At 48.8% G+C, this 10,352-nt stretch overlaps 1 protein-coding gene across 1 annotated transcript; it reads left to right on the top strand.

Annotated features, from left to right (window-relative positions):
- The first annotated feature begins 254 nt into the window (after positions 1–254).
- Positions 255–6,176, top strand: ALKBH6 (alkB homolog 6). The gene is made up of 6 exons (XM_032974208.2): positions 255–407; positions 2,780–2,848; positions 3,593–3,653; positions 4,242–4,393; positions 4,750–4,848; positions 5,710–6,176. The coding sequence occupies exons 1-6, from the start codon at positions 366–368 to the stop codon at positions 6,022–6,024; spliced, it is 738 nt and encodes a 245-aa protein (XP_032830099.1). The 5' UTR covers positions 255–365; the 3' UTR covers positions 6,025–6,176.
- The last annotated feature ends 4,176 nt before the right edge of the window (positions 6,177–10,352 follow it).

The following is a 10,352-nucleotide window of genomic DNA, read 5'->3' as shown; positions in this document are numbered from 1 at the left end:
GTCAACAATGGGGTTTTTTCGCGGAAAAAATTTTTGAGTAGTTGTTAGTGTCTGATCGTAGACAAAAATTGTTAAAAACATATCAGTTTAATTATTATATATATTGGAAACGTTTGCCTGGCGAAGGACCTTTATGAACCATATAATGAATATACACGCACGGATGTCATTTCTTATTAAACTAATTGCTCACTACGACCCCTAGTGGCGGGCGCCTCTCTTTCCTGTTCCTCGTTCCGCTGTGCTTCCCATTCAAAAGCAACAGCAGAAGAAGCAGCAGCAGCAACAACAACAGCATAAGAAACAACAACAACGACAACCGAAAGTCATTCCCCGTAACTTAGGCCCCGCGACCACGGGTATCCATGGAAACGCTCCAGGCCCTGGAGCCTCACCGCCTGCTCAACGTGAGTAGGCCCACACACCGAAGAGCCCACCGCACCCCGAAGCCTCGGTCTCGCCTGGATCGGCTGCCGGGATAGGCGCGTGGGGACCCAGGCGGGTGGTGTGAATACGCCGCTTAAACCTGGTTGGGCTTTGAGACTGATACGGGAGCCGCTGGGATAATCGCCGATGTTACGCTTCGTGTAACAACGTAGTCCCCCCCCCCCCCCTTTCTTCGCCGATTCAAATGCTGGATGAAATAACATCTCCACACATCCATAATAGAGGACTTGTTTCGGGTTCGATCGCGTTAAACCCGCCACCACCCGACACGGCCAAATAGTAAGGTTTTGTCACTTAAACAAAACGTTCCGATTCGTTGCTTGTAAACAGCACTGACCGGTCGTGTAGTAGGAGAGTAAACCCACAACAACATTTTACAATTGGAGTACGACGTTTCGCCAGCAATCACAACCAGCAATTGCAACCGGCATCATCAGGCGGATAGCCAGAGAGAGTTGTGGAGAAATCCTCCTGCTGTGTCGGTCTTAAATAGACACGGGATGGGGATGAACGTGACGTTGCCCCTTGTGAGCTGATAATCAATTTCAAGTTGAATTTATTTCAGTTTCATTTATCAGGAGGTATAACCCTGCGAGCCATGCGGCTTTTTGATTCTTGGTGCAACCGCAAAAAAAACCAGAAACACGAACAAGTTACATCTTAAAGTGACTACACGCAACAGAAAAAAACAGAAACACGAACAAGTTACATCTCAAAGTGACTACACGTTACAGAGAAATCCTGGAAGAAAACAGCAAAAAATCTTCCAGGAAAAAACACCGAATATTCAACGCTTGTGTGCAAAAATCCCAGTGGGATGCAAAGTCAAACAATAACAAGCATAAGACAATTTAGATTAAAGTTAGCAGTCTTTAACTCTGTACCACAACAAACAAATATTATATTCTTGGTTCTTTCGGGAAAGTCACGTAGAAGGGAAACAATAACATAATAATGTTGTGGTTTTCACACCTGATGATGATTGCTTGTGTTGCAGTCGAAACGTCGTGAGAATTTTATTGTTTTTTATTTTTATTATTTTATTGTTTCCCTTCTACATGACTTTACCGAAAGAACCAAGAATATGAATCCCTGCAGTCACGAAAGCTTTAAATCAAACAAATATTGCTTAACCAAAACGTGTTCGAAATCACCAAATTAAAGCTATAAAAAACAATGTAACAGTGATTTGAAGCTTTCACGACTGCGGGGTTCCATACTCTTTGGTTCTATCGGTAAAGTCACGCAAACTTTACGTGATTTTACCGAACGAACAAAAAGGCTTGCAATATTGTGAAAGCCAACGTGTTAAAAACGAACGTCTCCACGCCGGATGTGACCCTAGGGGACTAATGTATTTGTTGTGCAAGACTTTTTGTCGTCGTTTGTGCTTTTAAAAAATATATATATTGTGATGCCATTTCTAACATGTGTTAATGCGAGATTTTGGCTTGATAGAAGTGTTTTCATTTGGTTGGTCGTGGCTGTATACGGGATTTGGCCCTTGAGACGACACGGATAGAACGGTTGGATACGTACGGCGCAAAAGAAGTTCAACAGACATACGTCCGAATCAGAATATTTTGTACGGGAGAAATCCTATGAGCTCTCAAGCGTTTATGGGATGCTATTAGAATGAATGACGCTATATAAAATGAAAGTATTATTGTTATGATGGGTCATTCAATTAAGTGTCCATTCGAAACTCGCAATTGTTACAGCAGCGGATATCACGCAGAGCTACATCTTGAGGTGACTCCAAGCGACCTCTGGTCCACAATGCAGAGGGGCTAACACTTTCTCACGCATGACGGTCAAACTGATACCCTTCAGAATCTTTATCAGAATCTTTGTTTAGACTGGAGGAATCCGATTAGCTATGAAGTGCTTTTCACAGGTGTCCAGTATGTGACCAGAGGTCGCTTGAAGAGACCTTAGGAGGTAACTCTGTGATATCCGCTTCTGCGGGCCGTTCTCTAATACGAATAAGGGTCACACCGCTAGACCAGTATGGACGCCTGTGAAAATTAATTATCGGGAGCAGGAATGTATCCAAGGTAAAACGCAGGAATACATTTTAAAGTGATGGGTTATTTTTGTGCAGTCAATGGATGCTGAGACAATACACTATCAGCTTATTTACAATTGTGTAATTGTTGCAAAGCGCCTTGGAATTATATTAGGCGCGTTATAAATCTGTAAAAGATAACTAGCTACACCTTGCGAACCCAGTTTACGCTCTGGCTCTCGGCGGTGCGAGCTCCACGCTCTTACTTCTGAGGCCCCACGCGGCCACCTCTCAGACTCGTGTTCTTTGTGTGTTTGTCTCAAGGTGCCACCAACAATCTACTATGTGCCGGACTTCTTGTCGCACGGCGAGGAGGAGATGCTGCTGAGAGAGGTGACAGACACGGGGCTGCGAACGAAACTCACCTAAACTAAAACTAAACTATTTTTTTATTTTACACGGTAAGGCCCATTGAGCTATGTAGCTATTTTTTTTTTTTACAAGCGACCTGACCACAAATTATAGCTCAACGAAGTGGGTTATTACGTGTAAATTTATAGCAGCCAAATACTATTAATGCGTGTTTTTAAATGAGGAGGGAAAAACCGGAGGACCCGGAGGAAAAATCCATGCGACCACGGGGAGAACATGCAAACTCCAAAAATAAAGGCATCAGGGTCGGGATCGAACCCATAACCTCCCGTATACCGGGCGAGGTAGTTAACATCTCACCAACGTTTTTCCCTTACCATCGTCACAGCTTCGTAGCGACCTCATCACTATTCCTGTTGTCGGGAAATGACCGCGTGATTTGCAGTCCTCACTGTATGCTCCGCCTCGTCCTATCTGGATCACATCTTCATCACATCATCACAACCTCATCGAGCACTCGGTAACTCATCACCTCATTGGAAACTCATCACATCATCAAAGCCCGCACGGTATAGCAATGAACCGTCGGAGGCGGGTCGCAACCTCATCACGAACGGATCATAAACTCTTCACAACCTCACTATAAACCATTGCCACCACCCTCATCACAGCCTCATTGCAATCCTCATCACAACTTCATGAGCTCGTCACAACCCGTTTCACGACGTCATCAGAAATGGACCACAGCCTCTGCTCTTGTTGCAGGTGTACAAAGCGCCCAAAACCAAATGGACGCAGCTGTCTGGACGTCGGCTGCAGAATTGGGGTGAGGACCCTTGTCATCATCGTCGTCATCGTCACCAACGTCAACATTATCAATGGTTTTTCCACTGCTGGATGGCTTCATCACCATCAGCAGCAGAACTAGTCAATCCACAATGCCGGATGAAAGCTTCTCCAAGCAATTGTCCATTCGTCTTTCCTGGTCTGGCAGGGCCACAAAATCGATCTCACTCCTGCACACAAATGATCTTTATCACCGCATAATATGTGCATGCACACGTACACACGTTTTTATGTGTCGGCATACAATCTGCAAATTGTTCGAAAAAAATCAAGCTTCAATCTGAAACTCATCCGCTCGTAAATACGCTTATTGCTGCTGATGGTGACCACGACGGTTATAATGTAGATGATGTGAATAAATATGGTGGTGTTGATGAGTACGATGATTTTTAACATGATGATTATTTTGATGATGCTGATATTAATATGAAGTTGATGATGTGCATAATGTTGACAACGATATTGACAATGATGCTGTAAGTGATGCTGTAGGTGATGATTATATAATAATGTTGGTGATGGTGGTGTTGACGACGATGTTGATGATGATGATGTTGATGGGGTGCAGGGGGCCTGCCGGACCCACGGGGGATGCTCACGTCCCCTCTGCCTCCCTGGCTCGCCCACCCGGCCTCGCGCCTCTCTTCCCTCGGCCTCTTTGACGGTCGCCAGGCCAACCACGTGCTGGTTAACGAGTACCGCCCGGGCGAGGGCATCATGGTGAGAGCCCTTTCTCTCGTGTGGGTGTGTGCGCGTGTGTATGGTGAGCGGTGGCGCAACGGTTAGCGCATTGCGCTACTAAACCGGCGAGCCAAGTTCGATTCCTGCTCACGGCCAACACCGCTGACGATTATCTGAACTGGTCCTGGGCCTCCTCTAGATCGACTCAGCCTCAAATGAGTACCCGGTGCAGTGTGTAAACATCAGCACTGGGAAGACCGAGGCGGCCGAGCGTGGTGCTGGCCACCCATCCTATAATGTGCCATGCCAGCAATCGTAGGTGCTCACGAACAGCACTTGCCACAACATTCTGTGAAATGCTACACGGGGGATCTTTTTGTCTCGTCTTTTCCCAGCCTCACGAGGACGGGCCGCTCTACTACCCCACCGTGACGACGCTCAGCCTGGGCTCCCATTCCGTGCTTGACTTCTACCCCACCGTGCGCTCCACTCAGGTCCGCACACACCCTAAGCCGCTGCCTCCCTCCCACACCCCGCTAACCGCAAGCTGCAACATAACCTACAGCTGGGGCAGTCAGCCCATTGCTTGCGCAGTCAATTACAGTATTCCCTCGTTCTTCACGAACTTGATATCTGCGGTTTTGGCTCTCCGCAAATTGCATTTCGGACTCCACACGACTGTTTCGAGAGAGAGAGGGAGAGAGAGAGAAAGACAATGATGAGATAAAGTGGTGAGAGAGAATGTGATGAGGGAGAATGTGATCACTGGAACGTATCCCTCGCAAAGAGCGAGGGAATACTGTACTAAATTGTTACAGGCCAGGATCATGATTTAACTGAAGTATTCTCGTTTGTATTAGTGTTGACTTGTAATGCTTGTCATGTTTGTCTCGTTTGTGTCCTCTCATGTGTATTGTTTTGTTGTCTCGATCATATCATCGGACTAAAGGTGACATTTGAATTTAATTTATGGCAAATGTAAACAATCGATTGTCAACACACGCAGCATGATACAATTTTCTTGAGCTTAAGAACTGACGTTAATCCACGAATCGTTTCGTGACTCGTAACAATCGACTTAATTCAATGAAGTCTGGGCTTGATTTCAGCCTGCCCAACGACATGGAAACCTTTCCACGCCTAGCATGCCACATCCAGTATACGGCTCACTATGAGTGAGCCTACTAGTCACGTACCCATTATAGCTTACGTGCCTATTAGTCACGAGTCTGATCTAGCCGACCTGCCACCCACAAAATATTCCGTGAGATATCGAACCCTGGTTGAACTGATGCATCTTCATCGCACACCTTCAACCCCCATTTCTCCATCCTCGCCGCCACCCCGTCCTCCAGGAGCCCGACGGTGACCCTGAGTGCCCAGCCGCTCGCTCGCCCGTGTTCAGTCTGCTGCTGGACCGCCGCAGCCTGCTGGTACTGCGCAACTCGGCCTACACGGAACTACTGCACGGGATTAAACCTGTCATGGCCGACGACGTCGCCACCACCGCCGCCGGCGCCGCCAACCTCGCGCTGGTGCCGTGGGCCAATGCCGGGGCCGGTGGGGAGGCGGCGGTGTGGCCGGCCCCGCGCGGCACGCGGGTATCGCTCACTATCCGTCACGTGCCTCGCACCGTGCGCGCACCCGTGGTGCTGACGGGGAGGAGGTGACGGAGGAGGCGGTGGAGGAGCTGACAGAGGAGGATACGGAGGCGACGGAGGAGGCGACGGAGCTCCACATCCTCTGTCCACCTGTTCTCCAGCCCGTGCCGCTCCCATTTAGCTCCCTCTATCCGGCCAAGCAGAATTCTGCTTGGCCATGCGGTGGCTGGGCATGCGGGCTACATGACCCAGCTGACGCAACCTCACCTGTCGGAGAAGTTCATCGATGGGACTGTGTCGAGGTCTTTCGAGGATCTGTGAGCTCCTGATCCAGCCTGGTTAAACCCAAGATGGATTGTGAGTAGGCCACCCTGAATTTTTCAAGCCTGCACAGACGTTCCTGTAAAATTGTCCAAGCTTCTCAAGCATACAGAAGGGAGGGCATAACTGTGACACTGAAGACCTGGACCTTCGCATAAAGCCATAGGCCAGACAGCTTCTATGCAGCGTTACGTAGTTGATGAAAAGATAATTCCGCTAAACTGATTCGAAGTTAAACATCTTGCTGAACTATAGCTGGTAATAAGCATAATGCCCAGGGTGGGGCACTCCTGCACTCTGTACAACTGCCCAATCACCCATGGAGAGTTAAGGGGGGTGGAGTGTTTGACGATTTAAAATACCCAGGCCGGTGGCTTGTTTTAGTCGGGTCCGATTTTAAGGCTGGTGAACAATTTAATTAGATATCACTCTTTGCTTTTTGACAGAAGTGTTGAGATTTTGTATGGTTGGAACCACGCGGAGAGTCAGAGGAACACATGGATCAGGGAACACACGTGCATCTTGTGAAGTGGGCTTGGTCAGGACACAAGGTGGCTATGGGGGCTGACACCCGACGGATGGGCCTGCTGACAGAGCGGCAGCCAGAGGAGGGAACGCAGACCCCGGATACGGAGCGGTGAGAGCAGCGCTCAACCAGGGCTGATACGAGACTCACTTCTGCCACTGTGCGAGTCCGAGGAGAAACAGCTCGCGTGTGCAAGTCTTGAACGGGAGGTTGTTTGACCGTACTTTACTATGCCGCTCGGTGTGGTTTCATGAAGTGGAGGGGTGGTGGCGGTGTCCAGGACCGTTTGAGGCATTGCTCGCCACCGACGCTCACCGTGGCCGGGAATCTTAACTCGGGTGGTCGAGTTCGTCGCTCGGCACACAATCTACACGGCGCCACTGCTCCACTCCTGTATTCTACCAGAATAAAACCAGTTCACCATTGTATTTTCTCCGTGTGGTGTGCATTTCAGTCGCTTGCAGCCGTGTTATGTGTGCTGTGTCGCCACTGGGACGCCCACGCGAATGGCCGGCTACGCGAACTACAGAAGTCACGCGGTTGCTCGTTGTGAAATGTGTTCGCGCGAAGAGACCGACGTGGCCCATGTGACCAAACCACCCGACGAGGACGGGTCTCGAAAGCTAAGCGGGATTTGAAGCCTGGGTAGCTCTTGAGATGTAGCGATCGCCGTGAATATTGGGAAGTCACTGGGGCTATGCACTTTTACATCTAGATTGAAAGCTCATTTCTTTACAACTGCTTTTTGTAGTTAATTTGTTGTCCTTCCCCTGCACCTGGGATGAGCACGATTGGCTACGTACGGTGCGTAAGAAGTTCAGCATCAGAATACAACGCAGGTGCCATCCATCGGCTGCTGTGGGGCTGGGTTGACTGCAAGTGCAGCGGTGTAGTCCAACGATTGGGCGCAGGTGGTGCTACTGCACTGACTGGCGGGGTGATGAAGTTGGCCTGGGGCAGGGCCCCCCCCCCCCCCCCCATTTCATTCCTTTTCATTCCCCCCTCATTGAATTCACTCCTGGACATCTGTGAAAAAAAGAGCTTCATAGCTGATCGGATTCCTCCGGTCTAATAAGATTCTGATTGTACCAGGAGCTTAGGCCCCAACCACTCGTTACACAGTGTTTGCCGTGTGTTTGATCGTTAAAATAAAGTGGCAGTCGTCGAGATCGGTGCCAGCGCTGGGGTAAAATCGTGGTGGTTCACTCCCCCTCACTAACCCCCCCCCCCCCACCCCCAGTCGAGCGCTATGCAGGCTCGGCTCTGCTTAGCTCCTGAGATTTTCCGGGATTGGGCGCATTCTAGGACAACGAGACACGGTCTGTCCAGGTAAATTTCGGACAGCACTTATGACAGACTCGTGTCCTCCAGAAAAATTAAAAAAACCGCTTTAGATCATGAGCCACGAGATTTTTCTAAACTATTAAACTCAACATTTTTTTTATTTCACCAGGTAAGGCCCACTGAGCGAAATTGCTCTTTTTCAGAAGCGACCTCGTCACAAATGATAGCTCAACAAAGTGGCTTATATTGTGTGACTTTATATCAGCCAAATAATCTAAACGCATGTTTATAAAAGTGGTGGAAAAAACCGAAGGACCTGGATAAAAATCCACGTAACCACGGGGAGAACATGCAAATTCCAAATGATTTAGTTGTTTAGGGTCGGGATCCATGAATTCCTGCACGCCAGACGAGGTAGTTAACATCTTGCAACACCTTGTATGCACAGACAAAAGCTAAAGCCAGATGTTGTGATGATGCCGCCGGTGCCAGAGCGGTCCTTGAAGGACGTGCCACATCCGCGTGACAAAGGGAGAATAGACGTGAAGCCACGTGGTGGTGCTGGTGAGATGGGCAGACGCAGAGGCACCCTCGGGGGAAGAGTCGCCCGCGTGACCTCGTGGAGCCTGACCCCCCAGGTGAGATGGCCACCTGGTGCAGCTGTTCTGTGTTTGGGCATTAGGCGGTGACCATTTTACCTGGGCGTACAAGTTCAATCGGTGGAAGGCAGGGGTCGTCAACCTGCGGCTTTTTTAAGGACTGCTTCGTGACGTTATTTAGAAACACCGCCGGTCTCGTATTCACATATTGAGTTTCTTACCGAATTTCGAGAAAAAATTGCCTCCTTTCGTAATTTTTGTTACCGGCCCCTGGTGTAAGGCCAACAGATTGGAGTCGAGATGGAGACAAAGATCCCCCGTATAGCCTGAATAGACTGTAGGGGCAAGTGCTGTTAGCGAGCACCTATGAAGGCCGGCACGGCACACGAGGGGGTGGGTGGCCAGCACCACGCCCAGCCACCTTTGTCTTCCTAGTGACGATGTTTACACACCGCACCAAGTACGCATTTGAGGGTGAGTCGACCTAGGGGAGGCCCAGGTCCGGTTCAAATAATCGCCACTGGTGTTGGCCGTGAGCGGGAATCGAACTCGGGTCGTCGGGTTCGTAGCGCAGCGTTGCGCTAACCGCTACTACACTACCGCTCCCCACAGATGGAGACGAGATGGAGACGAGGTCTTATCAACACACAAAGGCATTAATTAACACCGAGCGCCAAGCATCCCAGAGGTGCCGGTGGTCAGACTCTACAAGGCTTAGTTATACACAATGAATCACAAGGGGTCCCAAAAGAGCATTTCCCCGGCTCTATGAGCGTCGTATTTAACGATGTGATCCCAAAGGTTTGGCAAACGATCGACAAAGTTAGCCCGGCATCGATGATCCTGTCATTTAGAATGACCGCCGCCTTTGACCAACCCACGGTGAGCATCGTGGTGAAGTATGGTCAAATAACCCCCCCACTTCCCGCACGGCGTGGTGAGGCCCTCATCCAGCAGTGGATTGACTAAAGGGCTGTGCCACGCACTCTGGTGTCCTCTCGTACGAAGCCACAACACCAAACTCTTTGGTTCTTTTGGTAAAGTCAAGTAGGTAGAAATAAAATAAAACAAATCACGACATTTCGATCGCAACACAAGCAATCCTTTTCAGGTGGGACAACCACAGCAAAGAAATGCTGGAGTCTTATTTTATTTTATTTCTATCTGCGTGACTTTACCGAAAAAAACAAAGAGTATGGATTCCTGCAGTCAAGAAAGCTTTAAACCACAACACCAAGTTGTGGAATTGGCCAAACATACAAATGTCAGCAGGGCCCTCTTGAAAAAGAGTGGTTTTGAGACTCAATGACACAGATTTCAACCCTGTATCAGTGTCCAGCTTGTTACAGACCAATTAAGACCTTATTGGTCACCCCGTGCCCCTTATACATCTCAACGTTCATCCTACAAAGCCCCATCACAAGGGAGAAACGCAAACAAATAGACACAACTAATATTTTGCCCGTATTGAAACGGCTGTACGCCGTATGGACCTCAATTTGCATGTACAAGAATACGGGACAAACAGTGTGGGTTTACAGCTGTACAATGAGGACTTGCGCTGGGCCAGAGGTTGGAAACCAAAATAACAAGAAAATTCCTTTAATTAGAATTCGGTAAATAAAAAACACATCTCAATATTACAAGAGCCGAAAAGACAATGTGAA

The sequence above is a fragment of the Petromyzon marinus genome, chromosome 53, assembly GCF_048934315.1.
Source record: "Petromyzon marinus isolate PM22_M1 ecotype Great Lakes invasive population chromosome 53, UKy_Petmar_22M1.pri1.0, whole genome shotgun sequence".
Taxonomy (NCBI): Eukaryota; Metazoa; Chordata; class Hyperoartia; order Petromyzontiformes; family Petromyzontidae; genus Petromyzon; species Petromyzon marinus.
Note: the sequence above shows the minus strand (reverse complement) of the source record. Positions and strands in the feature narration are given on the sequence as shown.

Excerpts from the sequence above, each read along its gene's own strand:
- ALKBH6 (XM_032974208.2), top strand. The coding sequence starts at position 366 with ATGGAAACGCTCCAGGCCCTGGAGCCTCACCGCCTGCTCAAC. Across the intron at positions 2,849-3,592 it reads AGGAGATGCTGCTGAGAGAG|GTGTACAAAGCGCCCAAAAC; the intron begins GTGACAGACACG and ends CTCTTGTTGCAG. Across the intron at positions 4,394-4,749 it reads GCCCGGGCGAGGGCATCATG|CCTCACGAGGACGGGCCGCT; the intron begins GTGAGAGCCCTT and ends GTCTTTTCCCAG.